Source organism: Monodelphis domestica, chromosome 3, assembly GCF_027887165.1.
Source record: "Monodelphis domestica isolate mMonDom1 chromosome 3, mMonDom1.pri, whole genome shotgun sequence".
Classification (NCBI taxonomy): Eukaryota; Metazoa; Chordata; class Mammalia; order Didelphimorphia; family Didelphidae; genus Monodelphis; species Monodelphis domestica.
The window spans coordinates 47,853,648-47,872,976 of record NC_077229.1 but is presented as its reverse complement, the minus strand read 5'-3'; the positions used below and the strand labels follow the sequence as shown (position 1 = coordinate 47,872,976).

Sequence of the window (19,329 nt, the reverse complement as noted above, 5' to 3'; positions counted from 1 at the left end):
TTAGCCCTATTGCCCTTCTAGAACACCTATCATGTTAGCACTTTACTTCAGATTCATTTTTTTAAAAACCCTTATCTTCCATCTTAATATCAATTCTAAGATAGATAAGCAGCAAGGACTAGGCAATTGAGGTTAAGTGATTTGCCCAGGTCATACAGCTACTGTCTGAGGTCACATTTGAACCCAAAACCTCTTGATTTCAGGCCTGGCACTTTATCTATTGTGCTACCCAGCTACCCCCTAGAAGATTCCATTTTTTTTTAACCCTTACTTTCCATCTTAAAAATCAATATTAAGTACTGATTTCAAGGCAGAAGAGCAATCGGGGATAGGCAACTGACTAAGCAAATAAGTGATTTGCCCAGGGTTATACTGCCAGGAAGTGTCTGACAAGATCTGAACCCAAGACCTCCTATTTCCAGGCCTGTCCCCAGCAGCTTCACTTTTTAAAAAGGATAAGAGAAGGAGGCTGCCTTCCTGCTTTGGCAGTCTTGTAACTTGCTATGCTGGACATCCCTCCTGGCGTCTGCACCAATGGAGGAGTGTCCATGCCAGTCAGAGCACACGTCCGGCTCTGAAATGCTCCGGGCAGCTGGCACAGGCAGCAGACCAAGAGCCCTCTTCGGGCAGGGCCCACTCTTCAGCAAACTGCTCTCTCACAGTCCCAAACGTCTCTGACCTTTAACATTCGGCTCGCACTGACATGGGATCCTCAAAACCAACCCAGGGAGAAGAGAGCTGGGGCAGAGCTCAAGGCAATTAAGTTACTTGCCCAGGTCACCCAGATCAGACATTATAGAGCCAGGCCTGGAAGCCAGGGTTCTCAATTCCACATCCAGGGCTCTCTCTTGTACACATTCCATAACTACCTAATAACAATTCAGTGGCTGTGGCGTAGAGAACAAGGCTCGGGCCTCAGAGGGTGAGTAATGAAGATGGGGTGGAGAGTGGGGAAGGTAGGGACAGGCCACAGGGCCACGGGGCCACCAGGAACTGGTCCCTCTCCTTGGCTGATTCGGCAGAGGTCTCATTGCCACAGCTAGAGAGCACGTCTCCAATTTATGAACAGGCTCGGGTTCAAAAGCTCATTTACAAGCTAGTTGGTTTGGATGGCTCACATAGTTTCTTTAAAAGTAACGTTTAAAAGGTCATTTGGGGCTCCTACCTCATCTTCAATAGTCTCTCCCTTAAGTACCTACATTATCCCATTACTGTTCCTCTTCCATTATGGGTCAAAACAGGTGTTGGCAATGTTGTTTCTTTGGGGAAAAGAGAGGGGAATGTGGCAAGTGGGCTCCTTTCAATTTCTTTCAGAACATGGACAAGCTACTTCCCCTCTGCTGGAGGGAACCTCTCCTCAATTTATCCATCTGAAAAATGAATTCTGATGACTAGATTAATCGTTCTGAAACTTTTTGGTCTCAGGTCCCCTTCAAATGGGTCCTATCAATATTTATGGCATTAGAAATGAAAAGTTTTGACCCTGTAGATGGCCTACGAGGGGCTCAGACACGTACCCTGGAACACGCTTTGAGAACCACTGGACTAGATGATCTCTAAGGTTCCCTACCTAGCATGGACATCTTTTATTCTAAATCAGCTCCTAGTTCTGTCATTCTGTGTTCTTTGGGCCCCTAGGCCCAAGTCTGCCATTCTTTGTGAAAAGGCCCCTCCCAGCTCCGCCATTCTGTAAAAGTGATAACAAACTGCCCTAAAAGCTACTTTCTCATGAGGTTGTTACTTCGGGGTTGCTGAAATAATAATGAAAATTCAGAGACCTGTTAACCAAAGACCTGTGAGTTTGGTATGATGCTGGTCTCAAAGCCTAACAGCATTTGTCCTAAGCACTAACTAACTCACTGCTACTTGTCCAAATTCTGAATGAGGGGTAATCAATGGGACAGTTGGATTTTCTCTGGTGAGATCCCACACGGAAAACCTATGATCAATACTTTTACTGAGCTTTTAAAATTCAGAAGGAAAACAACTTCTAGATATTTAAACATGTTATCCAAGCTAGATGTGTGTGTGTGCGCGCATGTGCGCGCCCTTTTGATAATTTGTTTAAATTGCCCTGAAATTGAGGTGCTTACAGTCCTTCAGAAAACCAAGAAGTACTGGACTTGGGAGCCAGTTTGAAACTTGCCTCTGCTACTATCTAGACAATCTCTAGAGTCCTCAGTTTCCTCCTTTAAAAAAAAAAGGGTTTGGATTAGATCTCTTCAAGACCTTCTAGTTCTACATCTTATATTCCACCTACAATGGCAGTGGCTATTGGCTGGTCATCTCACAAGAAGAAGGGACACAGGGACTCCCTCTCTTTAAGGGGTAGGCTTCTCTGACTGAGGCCTAGGCCAGATTTTCATATATCTAGCCACATATGCTTAAGTTAGGAGTCTTTTTATTTTTTATTCTTATTATTTACTGAAAACCCAGGTCTTGAACTTGGTTTCAGGGCTTAGATAATATTTTAAATCCCTGCTTCCTGCTCAGAATATCAAGTCCAAATCTCGAACACAGAAGGCATATGGCCTTCTCTAATGGTGAGCTGCTATTACCATATTTTTGGACTTAATAGTCTTTTTAGTTGCTGTTAGTCCCATAATGTTGCAGAAATATCCGAATGACAAGGGAGGACACAGAAGCTTAGAGGTCATTTAAGCCTACCTTTATTCTAATAACTAATCCTAGTCCTAACAAGTGCTCCCCTAGTTCATGACATTCTGAGGCAGCCCATTTTATCTCTGGTTGGTTCTGATTCTTAGAAGTATCTACCTATTGGTATGAGTTTGGCTCTCTAGAGCCAATAAGGCCAAGCTTTCTTTCTATAAAAGAGCTCTTGAACTGTCTGAAAATGACAACTTTGTCTTCTTCCCACGTGGCCTTGTTTCAAGACTTCTCATTATTCCTGTTATTTCTCCTGGGTGGGCGCCAGGAGATATCTGTCAATGTTCCTCCTAAAACACAGCGCCCAGGCTTGAGCTCTGTGGTGTGGTCTGACCAGGAGAGAGATCATCATGTCCCTAGTTCTGGACACTGAGGCCTCCTATTAACTCCCTGAGATCCCGCAGGGTGATACACAAGTGGACCACCTGGAGTTTATCAAGAGAACAGCTGGTTGTGAGCCCATTAACAAGTAGGTGGCCCATGACCACACTCCACAATGTGCTCCACAACATTACTGAGATGGAACGCAGGGTGGCATAAAGACCGAGCTCAGGATCGGGGAAGGAGAGTGCTGGAAAGAGCCTTTTAGTAACTATAGCTGGTGTGATGTTCGACTGGGCATCAGACCAGGAAGATGTTCAGTCTTACCCTCTCCTTTCTTGTGCAATTCGGTTAAGGCTTTCCCCTGGCATTTGACGTCATGATGTGCAACAGAGTTTTCCTCCTGGAGTGGAGGACGAGTTCCAGAGGCTCTGTGGGGGCTCATGTAGGAATAGATCTTTGACTGGCCCATAAATACATTCTCCTAAAAAGACACAAATATACCATCAAAAAGTAAACAGCAGGGGTCAGAGTCAATGATACCTCACAAAAGTCACCATGACTTGTCCAAGTCTTTCCCCATATGGGTTTTGGGGGAGGGGTGCATGGCATGTTACGGAGAGCATCCCCAAGTGGGAAAGGCCTCGACTCTTTCCATTGTTAGCTGCTCAGAATGATCTAGTTCCAGATCATGTGCTCCCCTTAAGGACACAAAAGTAACTGGATTAAGTGTGATTAAGAGAATTTCTGAGCAGCAGAATAAGTCTCTAATGGACTTTCAAGAGCCATGCTTTAATTGGTGGAAGAAGTCCTTCCATTCACTCTGCTGGCAACAGGTTTTTAATAAACAGCTTTACTGAACAGATTCATTAGGTCTGGTGATGCACTCCCCCCATTTTCCAGCCTGGTCCACAGCCGGGCTACTTCAGGCCTGGGCCTTTTGAAAGATCCCTTTAAGGCAGTCTGGCTAAGACCTGACAGGGCTTGCCTTCCGTAGTGACTTTCAAGTCTTGATGAGACACTGGAGGAGTCTCAAGTGAAGGAAGGTCTTCGTGTCTAACCCTAAAAGGAAGAGGCTTTGGAGCATGGTACCTGGACTAAACACTTGGGGGTCATCACACATCACACAAATAAAGATGAAGCTGCAAGACTGGAGCACCGCTGGGGCTCTTTACCTGGGAGCTGGACATGGACTCTCCTTGCCCGACTTCCACAGTACTGAGAAAGGCCTTGGGCAAACAAGGCCACCTGATCTGGTCCAGCTGGTGAGGCAACATTTACCAGGAGCCCCTAGTGTGGTAAGCACTGCCCACAATGAGCACCCCAGTTAAGCAGCTCTGACCAGATAACAATTCTTCACAGCAGCCTGGCAAAGCTGACCACTGGGGGGGGAAATATCTCTAAGCCAACCTTGGAGGGGGGCCTCCAGAACTTATTGAACATGGGACCCCATTCTCTCCCCTATGGGGGAAAGGGTGGGGTGAGGCTGAAGGGGCTAAACCCGTCACTGCTGGCCCAGGGAAAGCAAAGCAAAGGAAAAAAAGCGAAGGAAAAATCCCAGTGTAGAGCAATTTTCAGTGTGTAAGGAGTTAAGTCAGAACGATGAAAGATAAGAATACTTTTCTAGGCCACGGAACAATAGGAGGAATTTATATGGATGATAATAGGGCAATGATTGCCAGGCAGGAAGTCAATCTGGGCCTTTTAAAAAGGGACATTTTATACTTCTGCCTCTTGGGGGGGAGGGGAGGTAAGCAGGAAGAGAGCATGGGGGCAGGGGAGAGTGACACAAAGACCGTCCTTAACTTTTACATTCGAAATGCTAAAGGCATGTGACAGAGGTTCGGGTTCAGCTGCCCCAGAGCGAAGTCAGCTCTTCCGGGATGAGGAAAAGGAACCTATTTGGCCGTAAAATAGGTTCCCTGGCTGGCTAGTGGGCCGGTCGGGCTACGGACCTCTCGGGCCAGCAATTGGCTCCCCCACCCCCCACCCAGGGCCGACGAGCACAGAGGGGTTCCGGAGTTGGTCTTTGGGTGCTGCCATGGGCTTACCAGCACAGAGCGGGTTTGTCAGAAAGAACTAGGCAGCCCCCGGGGCCGGCCCACAAACATCTGCCACAGACCCCACGAGAAAGCCCCGGGGGCCAGAGGCTTCCCGGAGGGGTGCGGGGAGCAGGGGATAGAAGGTCAGCCGGGGATAGGGTGGCCGGCCCAGCACGTCCTAGCGGAGGGCGGGGAGCAGGGGCGGGGGGTGCCCACGTGCTCACCGGGGGCCCAGCTGGAGCCGGGGGCGCCGGCTCCCCCGGCCTGGGGCAGCGGGGCGTTGTTCCGAGTGGACTTTGGAGGGGGTGGGGGTGGGGGTGCCATCCTGCGCAGGCGTACGGAGCCGGGCCGAGCTCCCCCGGGTCTGGGCGGCTGCCCTTCGTTAACCCCTTCGTGCCTGCACACCGTCCCCATTAACCCCTCGCAGCCCGCAGACCCTCCGCCCCCGTGTGCACCTTCCGGCTCGGGCCCCCAGGGCTAGCTCTCTTCTGGTTGGCCCCCCCCCCACCCCCCGGTCGGCTTACCCCATTGGTTCTGGGCCGCGCCGGGGCCCTCCGGTCCGTGGTCTCCGGGCCCGGGGCAGGAGCCGCTGCTCCTCCGGCCGGGGTCGCCGCCGCCGCCGCCGCCGCCGCCGCCGCCGCCGCCTCTTCCGCGCGGGTCTTAGACATCTTCTTGCCTGGGGAGAGGAGCCGCTCGGGCTCAGGGCGCGGATGGGCGGGCTACGGGGCCAAGCGGGCCCGGCGCGGCGCCTCCCACCGCAGCCATGTTTAAAGGGCCTCAGCGCTGGCCCTGCCAGCGAGCGAGCTACGAGGTGGCAGCCTGGGCAACAGGGAGCTAGCCAAGCCGGCCGGCCGCCGCGGACGAGGGCGGCACGGAGCCGTGCGCCCGGGCGCCCCGCGAGCCCGCCCCCTGGGCATGCCGCGCTGCGCCCCCGCCCGCTGCCGCCGTGCACCGCCTTAGCCCGCCGGACCGGGTCGGGCCAGGCCGACCCCCCCCCCCAGCACCCCGCCCCCTCCGGCCCCGCGCTCTCCCCAAGCCCGGCCCGGGCCGCCCACCTCCTCCCGCCAAGCTGGGCCAAACGCCGGGCAGCCGGGGGGAAACCCTGCACCCCATCATGCCTCCTCTTCTCTTTCCCCCTCCACACCCATCCCACCCAAGGGGGTGGGGAAAGGCAACGTGGGGAGGGGGGGGCTTTGGAAAGAGCACTGGCCTGCCGAACTAACCGGGGTTCTAGACCCAGTTATGCGTGACCCTGGGTAAGTCGTTAATACTCCCCGGGCCTCAGTTTCATCATCTCCGAAATGAGGAGGTCGAACTAGACGATCTCGGAAGAATCCTTCCAGCTCTGACATTCTAGGGTATTCTTTTGTGACCTGGGGCAGAGCAGAAAATCGGGGACCTAGACCCCAGCCTGGCTCTAGCTCGAGATATTGGGGCAAGGAGAAGCAGCAGCAGCTCCTCCCAATCTAGCCCATGAAAGCGGGGGAGGAGGAAGAGCAGTTAAATTCCTTTAGACCATCCTTAAACTAATGCTCCCGAGGAGAAATTACATTAGCAAATGAAGGAAGGGGGAGTGCGAAAGAGACAAGCGTTTGACAGTACAAATGTCAAAATCCGGACTAGCTGTTAGCCCTGGATGGTAACGTTAACTAGAAGGCAAGACTACTACTGCTTGGGCAGCTTTTCTCAGACTAGCTCAAAGGACCCATCAGGAAAGGACAAGAAGGGAAATGGAGGTTGGGAGTGAAGGAAAAGGTAACAAACCCAATTGTTCATATCCTGAGGGCTTTCTCCAGCACCCATTCCCTCCTAACTTTTACTGAATCCACCTGGTGAGGGAGGAAAAGGAGACTGAGGGCTAGAAAGTAGCTGTCATTGGCTCCCATTTTTTCACTTAAGGACCTGAGGCACTAAAGGCACAAAGACTTATTAGAGATACTTGGTTATTTGGTTAATAGAATGTTTTAATAAGTTAATTTCTTTGGGTAACTTGTTAGATATGTCAACTTATCTAGTAATGGATCCACACATTGTGCCTCAGTGTTAGGAATTGATGGCTTAAGGCCAAGCTTGGATCCATGTTCTTTATTCAAAGTCACAATCACATATATGACACTAGGCACAAACATCTCATGTCCTCTCTGCTCTCATCTTTTATCACTTTGTTTCAACACAATTTACACTTAGGGGGGTCATTGTTGGTGGCTAGTGGCTAGAGAGAAGACCCTATCTCAAAAGTCTGAATACTTGGACACAGACAGGCAAAGTGACTGTGGGGTAGACTGATCCCTTTAACCTTTCAGTTTCTAGGAACTCTCTCTTAAAATCATAGAGCAGGTAAGGATCTATCTGCATTGTAGAGGGAGTCCCCTACTCTCATGCAATCATAGGTGGGTACAAACCACCAACTGGGATTATTTGATCTGTGTACTACAGCTCTTCTTTCCCCTACTCTACTATTGAGGGCAAAAAACCTGTATCTCATTCCTACCACCACCCTTATTCCTAGCACAACACAGTGCAAAGGGAAGGCACTTATTTTAATAAATGTTTGCTGAATTCACATATAGAAATCTGTTACTAAGTCTACCACAGTGTCCTAACAGGCTACCTAAAAATGTAAACACTGGGGGCTAGACTTAGGACCTTTCCTGGAATCTGTTCAAAAAGTGACTTCACTCTTGTGAAATTAAACGAACAAGTTTGTTCTCAAAGGAGAGCTCTGAGAAGATACCCTGCACCCCCCCCCCCCTAACTCCTTTGTAGAAGTGAGAGGTTTATGGGAATGGCCTAGTGTATTAATGCCAGATTGGTTTTACTTAATTTTTTCTCTTTTTTTCTTTTTTAAATTCGTTGTTAGAAGGGATGGCTCTATGGAATGGGAATTGGGAGGGGAGGAATGCCTGTAAATGCCTGTAAAAACAAGATATCAATCAAATCTATTTGTTAAACTCTTATGTTTGGTCTCAGAAACAATTCTAGACAAGAAGGGCAAGGACTGGGCAAAAGGAATCAAGAAGTTTGCCTACGGTCACACAGGAAGTATCTGAGGCCAGATTTGAACTCCAGCTCTAGGCCTGGCTCCCACTAGTGTGCCATCTAGCTGCACCTAATCAAATCTGGTTTAAAAAAAAAAGCACACAATGACTTCACTTTAAGAAGTAGGAAACAATTTTAGTAACATTGGAAAGATGCATGAGATCCTAGATCCCAGAAGGGGCCTCAGAAATATCACTGAGTAGTACTAATAATTCATATTGTAATCCTAGTTCAAGCCTGGTACAATTGTATAAGATTCTCATTGGTGGATCTAATGAAGTTAAGTAACTTCCATGGTTTTTCATTTATAGCTGGCATTTTCGGAGCAATTTCTTCAAAATAACCTTGTGAAGTTGATACGCCTAAAATTATCCCAATTTATAGAGGAGGAATCAGGATTTCAAGGGAGGACAGAGACAGGCATTTATTAAACTCCTATTATGTACTATTCTAAGCCCTTCACAAATATCATCTCATCTGATCCTCAAAAAAAACCATGGGATCCAAAAAAAAAACAAACAAACCATGGGAGGTGGGGGACTATTATTTATTCCTATTTTACAGATGAAGAAACTGAGGCAGATATTAAGTGACTTCCTCAGTATCTCACACAGCTAATAAAGTTACTAAGTCTGAGGCCAGATATAAATTCAGATCTTGACTCTTCCAGGCCCAGCCACTTAACTGTTCAGAAAGGTATAGTAACTAGCCCAGGGTCATACAGGGAGTGTCTCAGCCCAAAAAAGAGGGCAGCCTCCTTTCTACTTGGTCTTCTATTCTCTCCACTTCACCATATGATGCTTCAGATTAAATCTTAGTATAGAAATAGAGTAGGAATTATCCCAATGAATGAATTAAGAATGAAAATACCATGTCAGACATGGACAGTACAGACAAGTCAATATTGGGATTAACAATTAACTTAACACCTCTGACTACTTACAGATATTTGCAAATGGTAAGGTGACTTTTTATGTAATTAAATTAATTTCAATTATTCATGGGACCCACCCACTGCTAAAATAAAAAGAGATAGTGGTACATGAAGGTCTAGGCAGACTAACCCTAAATGGTAAATATGCTTTAAAATACAGAACATCTAAGGATATTTTAATCATATTTTTCTCCAAATATTGCCACAAAGTCTTATAATTTTAAATATTTTATAACTCATTTTTCTGTCTGTAAAGTGGACATATCTCACTTGAACATATCCTTCTAAGAGAAATCTGGGAGACTAACAATGCTGAAAGATATTTATAAAACAACTTCTATGTCTATTATGCTCCTTAACATTTCTAAAGTAACTTGCTCACATTACTCTATGAAGCAGACAAATTGAATATTACTATTCCAATTTTACAAGGAAGAAAACTGAGCTTTCTAGCACTTATGTGACTTACTTATGTAATTATATCAAATGCTACAACTAAATGCTGAAATTTAACTTGAGGTCTCGTGACTCTAAGTCCCAAGCTCTTTCCATGAGACCGTACTGCCTCCTTGGGAACAGAATAGGGATGGCTTGCTCTTGAGTACTTCAAGAGGGACCACAGATTTAGAGCTGCAAGGGTCCTTTGAGATCACCTAGTCTCATCTGTTCATTTTGCAGATGGGGAAACCGAGGCACAGAGAGATTCCATAATTTTCCCAAGATCACATAGGTAGTATGCAACAGAGCTGAGATTCAAACTGAGGTCCTCTGAGTCCAAGTCCCACTGCACAATAAGTCCCACAGGACTCTATACATGATTATGCTAACAGTAACATGGTGCCTTGGAATGTTTAGAAGAATGTCACAACTGAACTGCTTATGAAGGTGTCTGCTCCCAACTGTCTCAGTTGCAGTTGGCTTCCTAATGTGAGTTTCACTGTCATGACAACACACAATGCTAACAAAATCATTCCCCAGTTCTCCAGTATGGCTCTAAACTGCCAAGATGATTTAACAATCCTCCAATCACATTACTCTGCACATAATAGATGGGAAACTCTTTGAGTTGGATTTGAATCCTATTCCCATTCTTGGCTTGGCTCTGTTGGTTACTGGCTGAATGGCCTTGGACAGCTCACACCATTTATTTATTCTTTCAACAAGTTTATGAGTAATTACTCCTATTTTAAGAGTTGGGGGTGGGCTGGGGATGGACTACAGAGGTAGGGCATGTAAGGCTCAATTGGATTTCTTGGACCTCAGCTTACCTTTTTCTAAACTGAGTGATCTGGACTAGGTCTTTTAAGATCTCTTCCAATTTAGAGTTTTATAAAGACATCTCACAAGAAAACAGAGAAATCCTATATAGTATCTCTACTAAAAAGGAATTTACTTGTGGCCTTCTGCAACAAGCAGGAGAGAAGACAAGAGACCTCCGTACAGAACTGCTAGTTTTGCTCCACCAAGTCCTTATACATACACACAAACACATACTGGGATGTATAATAAAATATACCCAACAACTCCATCCAACTCATAACTTTCACTAACCTTCTGGACTGAGCTAGGCGTTTTCACAGGAGAAAAGAGGAAGGGGGGGGGAGGGCGAGTCTCATCTGCCTTTGAAATAAGCAGTCTAGGGATTCCCCCTTCTCCAGACAGCCTGATGATCTAGATCAAACAAGTCACTTTCCTCACTTTCAAGGTCTGTTTCATCGCCTGTCAAAGGGGAGAGAGCTGGGACTAAAGTTTTCTCAGGTCATTTCCTGCCTCCAAATCGAAGACCATGAGTTCTGTCCTCCAGCCTCAGTTTCCCCGTTTGTACAATGGGGATTACAACGCTCCCCATCCCCAGCTCTAAGGGTAAGAAAAGCCCTCCAAAAAGTCAATTATTCCCGCCAAATGCCCTTCTCCCCTAGACCCATCCGCAGGATCCCCAGCTGGTGAAGGACTATCTCTTTTCCTGGACCCAAAGGATACTGCAACAGGAAAGAAACTTTTAAGAGGAGGCCTACGGAAACCGCGTCTCCACCCCTCCCCCTCCTCAAAAGGTCCAGGCTTAGGGAAGAAACGGGGAGGGGGAACTTTGTTCTGCAAGAGCGACCACGCGAAGCCTCCCTCGCCGCTCCACCCCCCCCCCCCCCGGTCCCCGCTCCCAACGCCCAGCCGCCAGGCCAGTCGGCCGGACACCTGGGCAGCTACGCTACCTCTGGCCATGGCCCGGAGACGCGACGGCACCTCCTGGGATCTCCTGGGAAACCGAAGCTTTCGGGAAAAAAAAAAGTTTGCAACAACAGTGTAGCCAACTGCCCCCCCGAAAGCGATACATAAGCTGCTCCCGATTGGAGACAAGCGTTGTCTTTCCGGAGACACTGCACTGTGATAGGCTATACCCGAAAAAAACCCCGCCCCCAGCCTTCCAGGGGGACCGCACTTTCCTACAAACGCTTCCTCGCTCAGTCTCTCAGTTGAAGGGGGGGAGGGGGGGTTTAAATTTACCTTTCCTGCGCACCGATTGGCCATGGTGGAGGGAAGTAAGAGCTGCGATTGGAAGACCTTAGGCTCCGCCCGTCCCCGTGACAAGTTGCTCGCTGTGGGGATGTTTATAGACGCTCTGCAGCAGCAGCAGCCCCAGACGGCGCTGGAGCGAGCGCGGCTCTGGGCTCGTGAGCGCTGGCTCTTCTCCGCCTCCGCTGTGGGCCAGCGAATGAGCGTGGGAGTTCTGGCGGGGTCTTTGCACTTCTGGCCAGAGGCTGCTCTTTGACCCCTTGACCCTCCGTCTGTCCATCTTTGCGACCCGAAGCTTGGCTCGTTTGTTGTTGTTCCTCTGGGATCGTGAGCAAGGTAAGCACGCATTAATGAGCAATTCCTGAGCAGCAGGGGACCGAGCGCCTGTTGGGGGCAGCGCGGGGGGCAGATCCTCTTTCCCCACCCCCTCAGCGGAGACTTCACAGACACACCGCACCCAGTCAGTACTAGGGGGAAGCATTCAGAGCAGAGCATAAAAGTTGAATGGAGGCGGCATTTGGGGTTTGTGGAAGGAGAAAAAGTAGTGACTGGGTATTAACGCCTGTCCTAAAAATGTGTGTGTGTGTGGGGGGGGGTTGCCTCTGGGCTGCTCCCCATCGCTGAGGAGATCTGGGAAGGTCAGAAATATAGAACTGGAAGAAACTCCCGAGGCCGTTTTGCAGATGTTGAAACTGAGGCACAGGATGGTCATGTGACCTGCCCCAGGTAACAAGTAATGCCAACCGGGAGGGATTTGAACCCACATCTTACGACTAGAACCAGTGCCTTTTTTCCTAATTCGTTGGAGAGAGGATTCCTTTTCCCATGAAATTTGGTTTCTGCCACCTTTTGGGTTCCTTTCAGAAACTCCAAAGGCTCTTTGTTAATTCTAGAATAAAATTAGAAACTCTTCAGGCATGTGTATTTCTTTTCAACCCTTCCTAACTTTCTAGTCTTTACATTGGTTTTCTTCACCTAGTCTTGCCCAGGTGCTGAGGAAGCCTTCAGTGGCTGTTTTATGCCCTAGAATGCTCTATCTCTTGGTTTCCTTCAGGCAATAGCTCAACAAATCCTACCTTCTTCTAGCTTTTCCTGATTCTCTTCCAAGCTATACTGGGTTTCCCAAAAATTCTGGATGCAGTTTTAAGCTTTGTTATTCAGTCACTTCTGACTCCTCGTGACCCCATTTGGGAGTTTCTTGGCAAAGACTAGAGTAGTTTGCCCATTTCCAGCTCATTTGACAGATGAGGAAACTGAGGCAAACAGGGTACAGTGATTTGCCCAGAGTCACACAGTGTCTGTGGACAGATTTGAGCTCTGGTGTTCCTGACTCTTAAGCCTGGGGCTCTATTCACTAGGCCACTTAGCTACCAATAGGTTTAAGTTTAAGTTTAAAACTGCACCCAAACTTTTGGGGTGCCATGTATTATACGAGACACTTACATATGGCTATATATGTACAGTGGGTAGAGGGCTTCTGTCACATACTGACTGTGTGACCCTGGGCAAGTCATTTGACTTCTCTCAGCTCTCTAAATCTCTCTTTTGTTGATGCCAGTGCTGCTCTGTACTGGTAGAGGGGGTTTTCTCTTAGAATCGTTCAGGTTGGGGGCTGTCTCACTTTTCTTTGTCTCTGGCCCACCGTTCGTTCAACTTTGAAAACTTGTTTGGTTGCTTGCTTTGAGTTTCTGTAAGTTTTGGTTTGACAGGAAGGAAGGAAGGAAGGAAAGGCACAAACTTTTATTAAATTCCTTCTGTATGGCAGGCACTAAGTGCTTTACAAATGTTATTTCATAGTCCTCACAACAACCCTGTGAAGTAGGTGCTAATAATCCTCATTTAGCAGTTAAGGAAAGAGAGGCAGACTGGTGTTAAGTGGCTTGCCTAGTTTCACTCAGCTAGGAAGTGTCTAAGGTTGGATGACTCCAGTCCTGGTGCTCTGAGCATTGTGGTGTCCCTCCAGCTGCTATAGTGTAATAAATACTTCCTAGGCCAGTGATGGTGAACCTATGGCACGGGTGCCAAAGACAGCACATAGATTGCTAGGCACTCTACCATGGTGTCGTGCCCCCCCCCCCCCAAAGGCAGGGGAACTTGGAGGAGTTGCTCCCCTCTCCATATGACTGATGATAATTTTTCACATCCCCAGCAGCCCAGCAGCCAATGGGAGTGCACAGGGGGTAAGGTGGGCAGCTCACAGGCAGCAGAGTGCTTGGGCTGTTCCCCTACCCCCTCTACACTTACTGAGTACATTCCTCACTTCACCCACCCAGCAGCCCAATGGGAGCTCCTTCTCCCTTCCCTGTGTGGGGTAAAGGTTGGGAGCAGGGCATACCTGGCAATTGATAGTGGGGTAGGGCTTGGCACTCCATCTCTAAAAGGTTCACCATCACTACCCTAAGCTAAGCTTTAAGAAAGATCACTATTCTGGGGTTATCTTCTTGGGATGGTGTTTTCCTTCTAACCATGTCAGTTCTTTAAAAGCAAGGGCACTTTCTTAGCCAAACTTTATATCTGTTGCTATGCTCCATACTAGGTAGGTATTAAAATGGGGCTGTGGACTCTGCTTACTTTCCACAGTTAGCTGAGGAGGAAGGCTAGGGGTGAATTTCAGTTTCTTCCTTTGTAAAATGAGAGGCTTGCATTTGATGACTTCTTATGGTCTCTTCTAATTTGGGGATACTGTACCCAATTAAAGTTCAAACCTTCATTTCCTCTCCATTGACCATGCTTCAAAAGTCATCTCCCTGTCTTGATTTTCTTTCCTACTCGGATAATGACAAAAAAATTGGCTGGTAAAGGTTTGCAAAGTCTTTATATACATTATATTCCCTCCCATATCTGATACTGACACAACCTCATGAGTTAAATTCTCTTGGCATTATTATCCCCATTTTACAAATGAGAAAACTAAGGCTCAGAGAGGTGAAATGGCATTTTTCTAGTGTATTTTCTCCATAAAATACCTCTAGAGTCATTCTACATCTTACTGACATGTTAATCTGTCTATAACCCCATATATTCTGAGGCTTTCCATTCCCTATGGCTATAACTCTCTTCTTTAGTTGGAATCTGTTCACAGTCTCCTTACCTATCTGTGGCCTCTACAGTGACTACCTCACTGGAGAAGTGGAAAGAGAGCCCCTCCTGCCCCCCCTCCCCCCAATGCCATGTGGGGATTGTGTCCAACAAAACCAAATTTGTGACACTCCATCCCATCTCCCTCCTCTGTGCTAGAGTAGGAGGGTGTCAGCTCCTCAGGGCAGCAGGAGCCTCTGCTCATAAATACCTACCTATACAAGGTGTTGTAGGTGCCATTGGGGAAAATCTATCCCTACCTTTGGGGGCTGGGAGGAGAGATTGCTTTTGATGTTCCTGTTCTTCTATTCTTTACTTCCAGTTATCCTGCCTATTTCTTGCTTGTATATAAAGTGCTTAGTACAGTGCCTGGCATACAGTAGGAGCTTAATAAATGCCAGCTGACCAGTTGACATGGAAGTTCCATGAGGTTAGGGACTTTTTTTTGTATTCTCAGTCTTAGCACAGTGCCTGGTCCAGTGTAGGAGTTAAATAAATAGTTATAAATGGACTCCTGCCTAACTTACAGGACTCTCCTGAATGGGGAGCTTTTCAGGCACATGGGCTGCACTAGGGTCTCCCATCTTGGAGAGAATATGAAGTGTATATAATGTACCCACAAATGCTTCTTGACTGGCTCAGTGCTAAATGACAATCTTAACAGAAACAGTTACTTCCTGACTTAGGGTTATGATAATCACTTATTCAGCTAGGGAATGTCTGCGGCCAGATTTGAACTTGGGTCTTCCCAACTCCAGGCCTGGCATTCTGTTCACTCTGCTACCTAGCTACCCTTGGCCCTAGGAAGTTGTAAATTGCCCAAGGTCACACAGGCAGTAAGTGTTAGAGGTGGGATTTGAATCCAGGTCCTCTTTGACTCCAGAGTTGGAATTGGTACTTGAGCTGAGCCTTGCAGGGAGCTCAAGCCATCAATATCTATTTCAATGATGGAAGAAAAGAGTGTTCAGAATCTCTGATCTAGATGCACCCATCCCTGGAATCAGAGGACAATGAATACTTTCTTTTTTTCTTTAAACAAACAAACCAACCCTTAACTTCCACCAGTGTTTTGGTTCCAAGGCAGAAGAGTGGTAAGGCTTAGGCAATGTGGATCAAATGACTTGCCCAGAGTCACACAGCTAGCAAGTATCTTGAGGTCGCATTTGAACCCACTATCTCTAGGCCTGGCTCTAAATTCATTGAACCACCTAGCTGCCCCCAATACCTTCTAAATTTGAGCAGTGAGACTTTGGAAAGCCCCATAGAAGCTATCCAGACGACTTATGACAAGGAATTGAACTGAAGGAACAATGAAATATCTCTTAAGAAAAACTTTGCTTTCTTCCAAGATGGTTCTCAGTACTGTGAAGTAGTTTATGAAACCGACTTAGGTGTCTCTGTCCACAAATATGTTACTTCTTATAAAACCTCTATGCAAACTGATTTGTGATTAAGATTGCTTTTATAATAGGAATCCAATGATAGCTCCAGTCAGCCAGTGAGCTCACTTGCTGATCCATCTGGTGTGGGTGCCCATAGTGGGGTTGAGCTCTCCTGACACGTAACCAAAAAAGAGTGATCCATCCTCTTCTAAACTTGGAAACCCAGAGTTTATTTTGTCTCATCCCAGGGTACAGACAAGTTCTGAGAAGACTGCCATTGTTTACCATGTCAGGGAACAAATCACTCTCTCTATTGACAATCCTGGAAGTTGTTTGTTCTTTAAGTGGATCCTAAGTTTAAAATCACTTGGGGAATGGCATGGCTTGGTAGTTAGAGGGCCAGCCTTAAATTCTGCCTCTGACACATCCTGGCTGGGTGAGCTGGGGTTGGTGATGGATCTCTCAGGGCTCAAGGCAATTTTCCAGGACTGGCAGTTATCAAAAGTGCTGACCAGAGCTTCCTCATCTGGGAGTTTCCTAGACTAGTGAAATCAAAGGGTCTTTAGGGCAGCTAGGTAGAACAAGTAGATAGAAAACTAGGTCTGGAGATAGGAGGTCCTGGGTTCAAATTTGGCCACAGACACATCCTACCTGAGTGACCCTGGGCAGGTCATTAGCCCTTGCTGCTCTTCTGTCTTTGATACTGAGACAGAAGGTAAGAGTTTAAGAATAAAAATAAATCAGAGGGTCCAGCCCCGTTCTCTCACTAGTATACTATAGTATAGTATTCCTATAACTACTCTATTAAAACCAAAGATTCCTGAGCTTATATTTTATTGGGGAGTAACATAAATACTAGGCAGTTCTGGGGGAGAAGCTGGAGGATGCTTTCAAATAATTCAGAACTGAGATTCTTGGGGGGGGGGAAATGTCAAATAGCTCACCTTATGGTTCTGGAGTATTAGTGAGGAAGCAGGAAGCCAAATGGCTGAACCCAGTTGGGACTTTTTCAGGCCAGTCTTGACAAGCCCTTCTTATGGATGTTTGGGTGGCCTAGTGCTTTTTCCTTTTTCCAAATGGATACAATTGGAGGTTCTCCAAGTGCCATGGGAGCCAGGAGAGGGCATAGCAGATGAAGTACCTTGTTAACCTGGGTCTCCTTTCCAGATCCATTTCTGTAATCTTGATTACAGCTAAGTGAAAAATGTAGTGCTGGGGCAGTGTTGGACTTGAGTTTGAATCCTGGCCTGAGAAACTTAGTAGTTGCATGACCCTGAGCAAGTCAGCTAACTGCTCTCAGTCTCAGTTTCCTTATCTGTGAAATGATGAGAATAATAGCTCCTCTCTTACCGGAAGAACGGATGAAGGCTTTTGCAAACCTTAAATCAAGACATAACTGCTAGTTCTTCTCCCTGCTTTGTGTCTCTAGAACATGGGGATTCAGTTTCTAATCATTTGACCAGTTCAGCTGGGTGGTATTCTGGCTGGAGCTCCAGGCTTGGAGTGAGGCCACCTGCCTGGGTTACCCTGGACAAGTCAACTTACTTCTGAGTTTCCATTTCCCCATTTGTAAAATGGAGGTGATTTCTCACACAGCATTGCTGAGGTTTTAATAAAAGCATTACTACATAAGTGACAGGAGGGCAAAATAAATGTCAGTCACTCTAAACACTAAAGCACATGGTCTTTTTTGTTTGTTTAGGTTGGGACTTGTTTCATTAGCAAAGAAAAGGTGTTTGTGTGTGTGACATACAGAATCTACTATAAACCAAGGGTGGTAAAATTATCTCATTTGATCCTCACAGCAACCCTGGGAGGGAGGTACAGTTCTTTTATTTTAATTAATTTTTATTTTTAAATATTTTTCCATGTTTACATGATTAATTTTCTTTCCCTCCCCTTTTCTGTCCCCCCTCCCAGAGCCAACAAGCAATTCCATTGAGTTGTACAAATGTTATCACTTGGTACTTATTTCCATATTATTTATTTTTGCTATAGAGCGATCTTTTCAAGCCTAAACCCCAAATCACATACGCATATATACATGTGATAAGTGATGTCACATAGGTTTTGCTTTTGTATTTCTCCTCCCACAGTTCTTTCTCTTAATGTGGATAGTGATCTTTCTCATAAGTCCTTCAGGAGTGTTGTGGCTTGTTCCATTGCTATTAGTAGCAAAGTCCATTACATTGGATTGTTCCACAATGTTTTACTTTCTGTGTACGATATTCTCCTGGTTCTGCTCATTTCACTCTATAACAGTTCATGGAGGTTCTCCAAGTTCATACAGAAAGCCTCCAGATCATCATTCCTTATATACATGGATATATACATGAATACAATAGTATTCCATCACCAACAGATACCACAATTTATTCAGCCAATCGCTAGTTGAAGGGCATCCCCTCATTTTCCAATTTTTTTGCCACTACAAAGAGCGCAGCTATGAATATTCTTGTACACATTTTTTTCCTTATCTGTTGGGGGCTACAGTTCTTATCTGCATTTTACAGATGAGGAAACTGGGGCAAATGGACTTGCCCAGGGTTATACAGCTAGTAAGTGTCTCCGACTGGATTTGAAATCAGGTCTTCCTGATTCAAGGTCCAGGGCTCTATTCACATCTCCTCTAGCTGCCCCAAACACTAGTCAGTGCATGGGTGCAGAGTCTAGTCTTGGAGAATTTCTGAGATGATGACTTGCCCAGGGTCACAAAATCAGGATATGTAGGGGGCAGGGTTTGAATCTAGCTAAGTATTTCAGAAGCCAACTTCCTGTAGCCATCCTGCCTTTTGTTTGTTTGCTTGTTTGTGTATAAGGAACCTACTGAACCAACCAGTGTGGAAATTTCCCCAAATTCCTGAGTGTGAGCCTTGATCTCCCCCCTTAGATTTAGAGCATTATCTGGGGATCAGAGTTTAAGTGTCTTGCCCCAGGACACACAACTAGCAGGTAAGCGGGAGGACATAGCTTCATCCTTTGGTGACACTTCCTCCCAAAGGACTGCATAAATATCAATTGTTTCTACCTAGTAGATCTAAGTATATACATGGTCAGTGGGTAGGGGAGGTTCTAGCAGTGTGGTGGGAAATGAAAGGCCTCGTCTAAATAGTAGTGTTTCAGCTTAATTTGAAGTAACCTAACAAATACTGGTAGAAAAAAAGCTTTCCTAACTTCATAAAGAGCTAGCAAATTGTCCTGCATACCTACTATGTTCCAGGCTTCAGGCTAGGCCATAAAATGAGAATCTGCAACGCCCTGGGGGAGATTGGAAAGAAGGAACAGAACCATCTGAAAAGGGAAGAAGTAGGCCAAGGCCTTGAGGAGGAGGGGGAAGCCCTGAAAGGGGGTGAGGAGG

At 46.6% G+C, this 19,329-nt stretch overlaps 2 protein-coding genes across 6 annotated transcripts in view; one reads left to right on the top strand and one right to left on the bottom strand.

The window, feature by feature from the left end:
* Positions 1-11,336, bottom strand: part of KMT5A (lysine methyltransferase 5A) — a 28,568-nt gene extending 17,232 nt beyond the window's left edge. The window contains exons 1-3 of one of the 4 annotated variants that reach the window (XM_007489921.3): positions 11,211-11,336; positions 5,555-5,706; positions 3,316-3,472 (exon numbers count right to left, since the gene is read on the bottom strand). In XM_007489921.3, the coding sequence (XP_007489983.2) occupies positions 3,316-3,472; positions 5,555-5,706; positions 11,211-11,220 (319 nt within the window). In that variant the 5' untranslated portion in view covers positions 11,221-11,336. Of the gene's footprint in view, positions 1-679; positions 833-3,315; positions 3,473-4,163; positions 5,339-5,554; positions 5,707-11,210 lie in introns of those variants that run through there. The other 3 variants (XM_007489922.3, XM_016432437.2, XM_056821874.1) reach the window with 3 other exon arrangements.
* A 112-nt stretch (positions 11,337-11,448) lies between these two features.
* The window catches only part of SBNO1 (strawberry notch homolog 1), an 82,477-nt gene continuing 74,596 nt past the window's right edge, over positions 11,449-19,329 (top strand). The window contains exon 1 of one of the 2 annotated variants that reach the window (XM_001364811.5): positions 11,449-11,847. The gene's annotated coding sequence lies outside the window, so the exon portion shown is untranslated. The remainder of the gene's footprint in view (positions 11,848-19,329) is intronic. The other variant, XM_007489924.3, reaches the window with a different exon arrangement.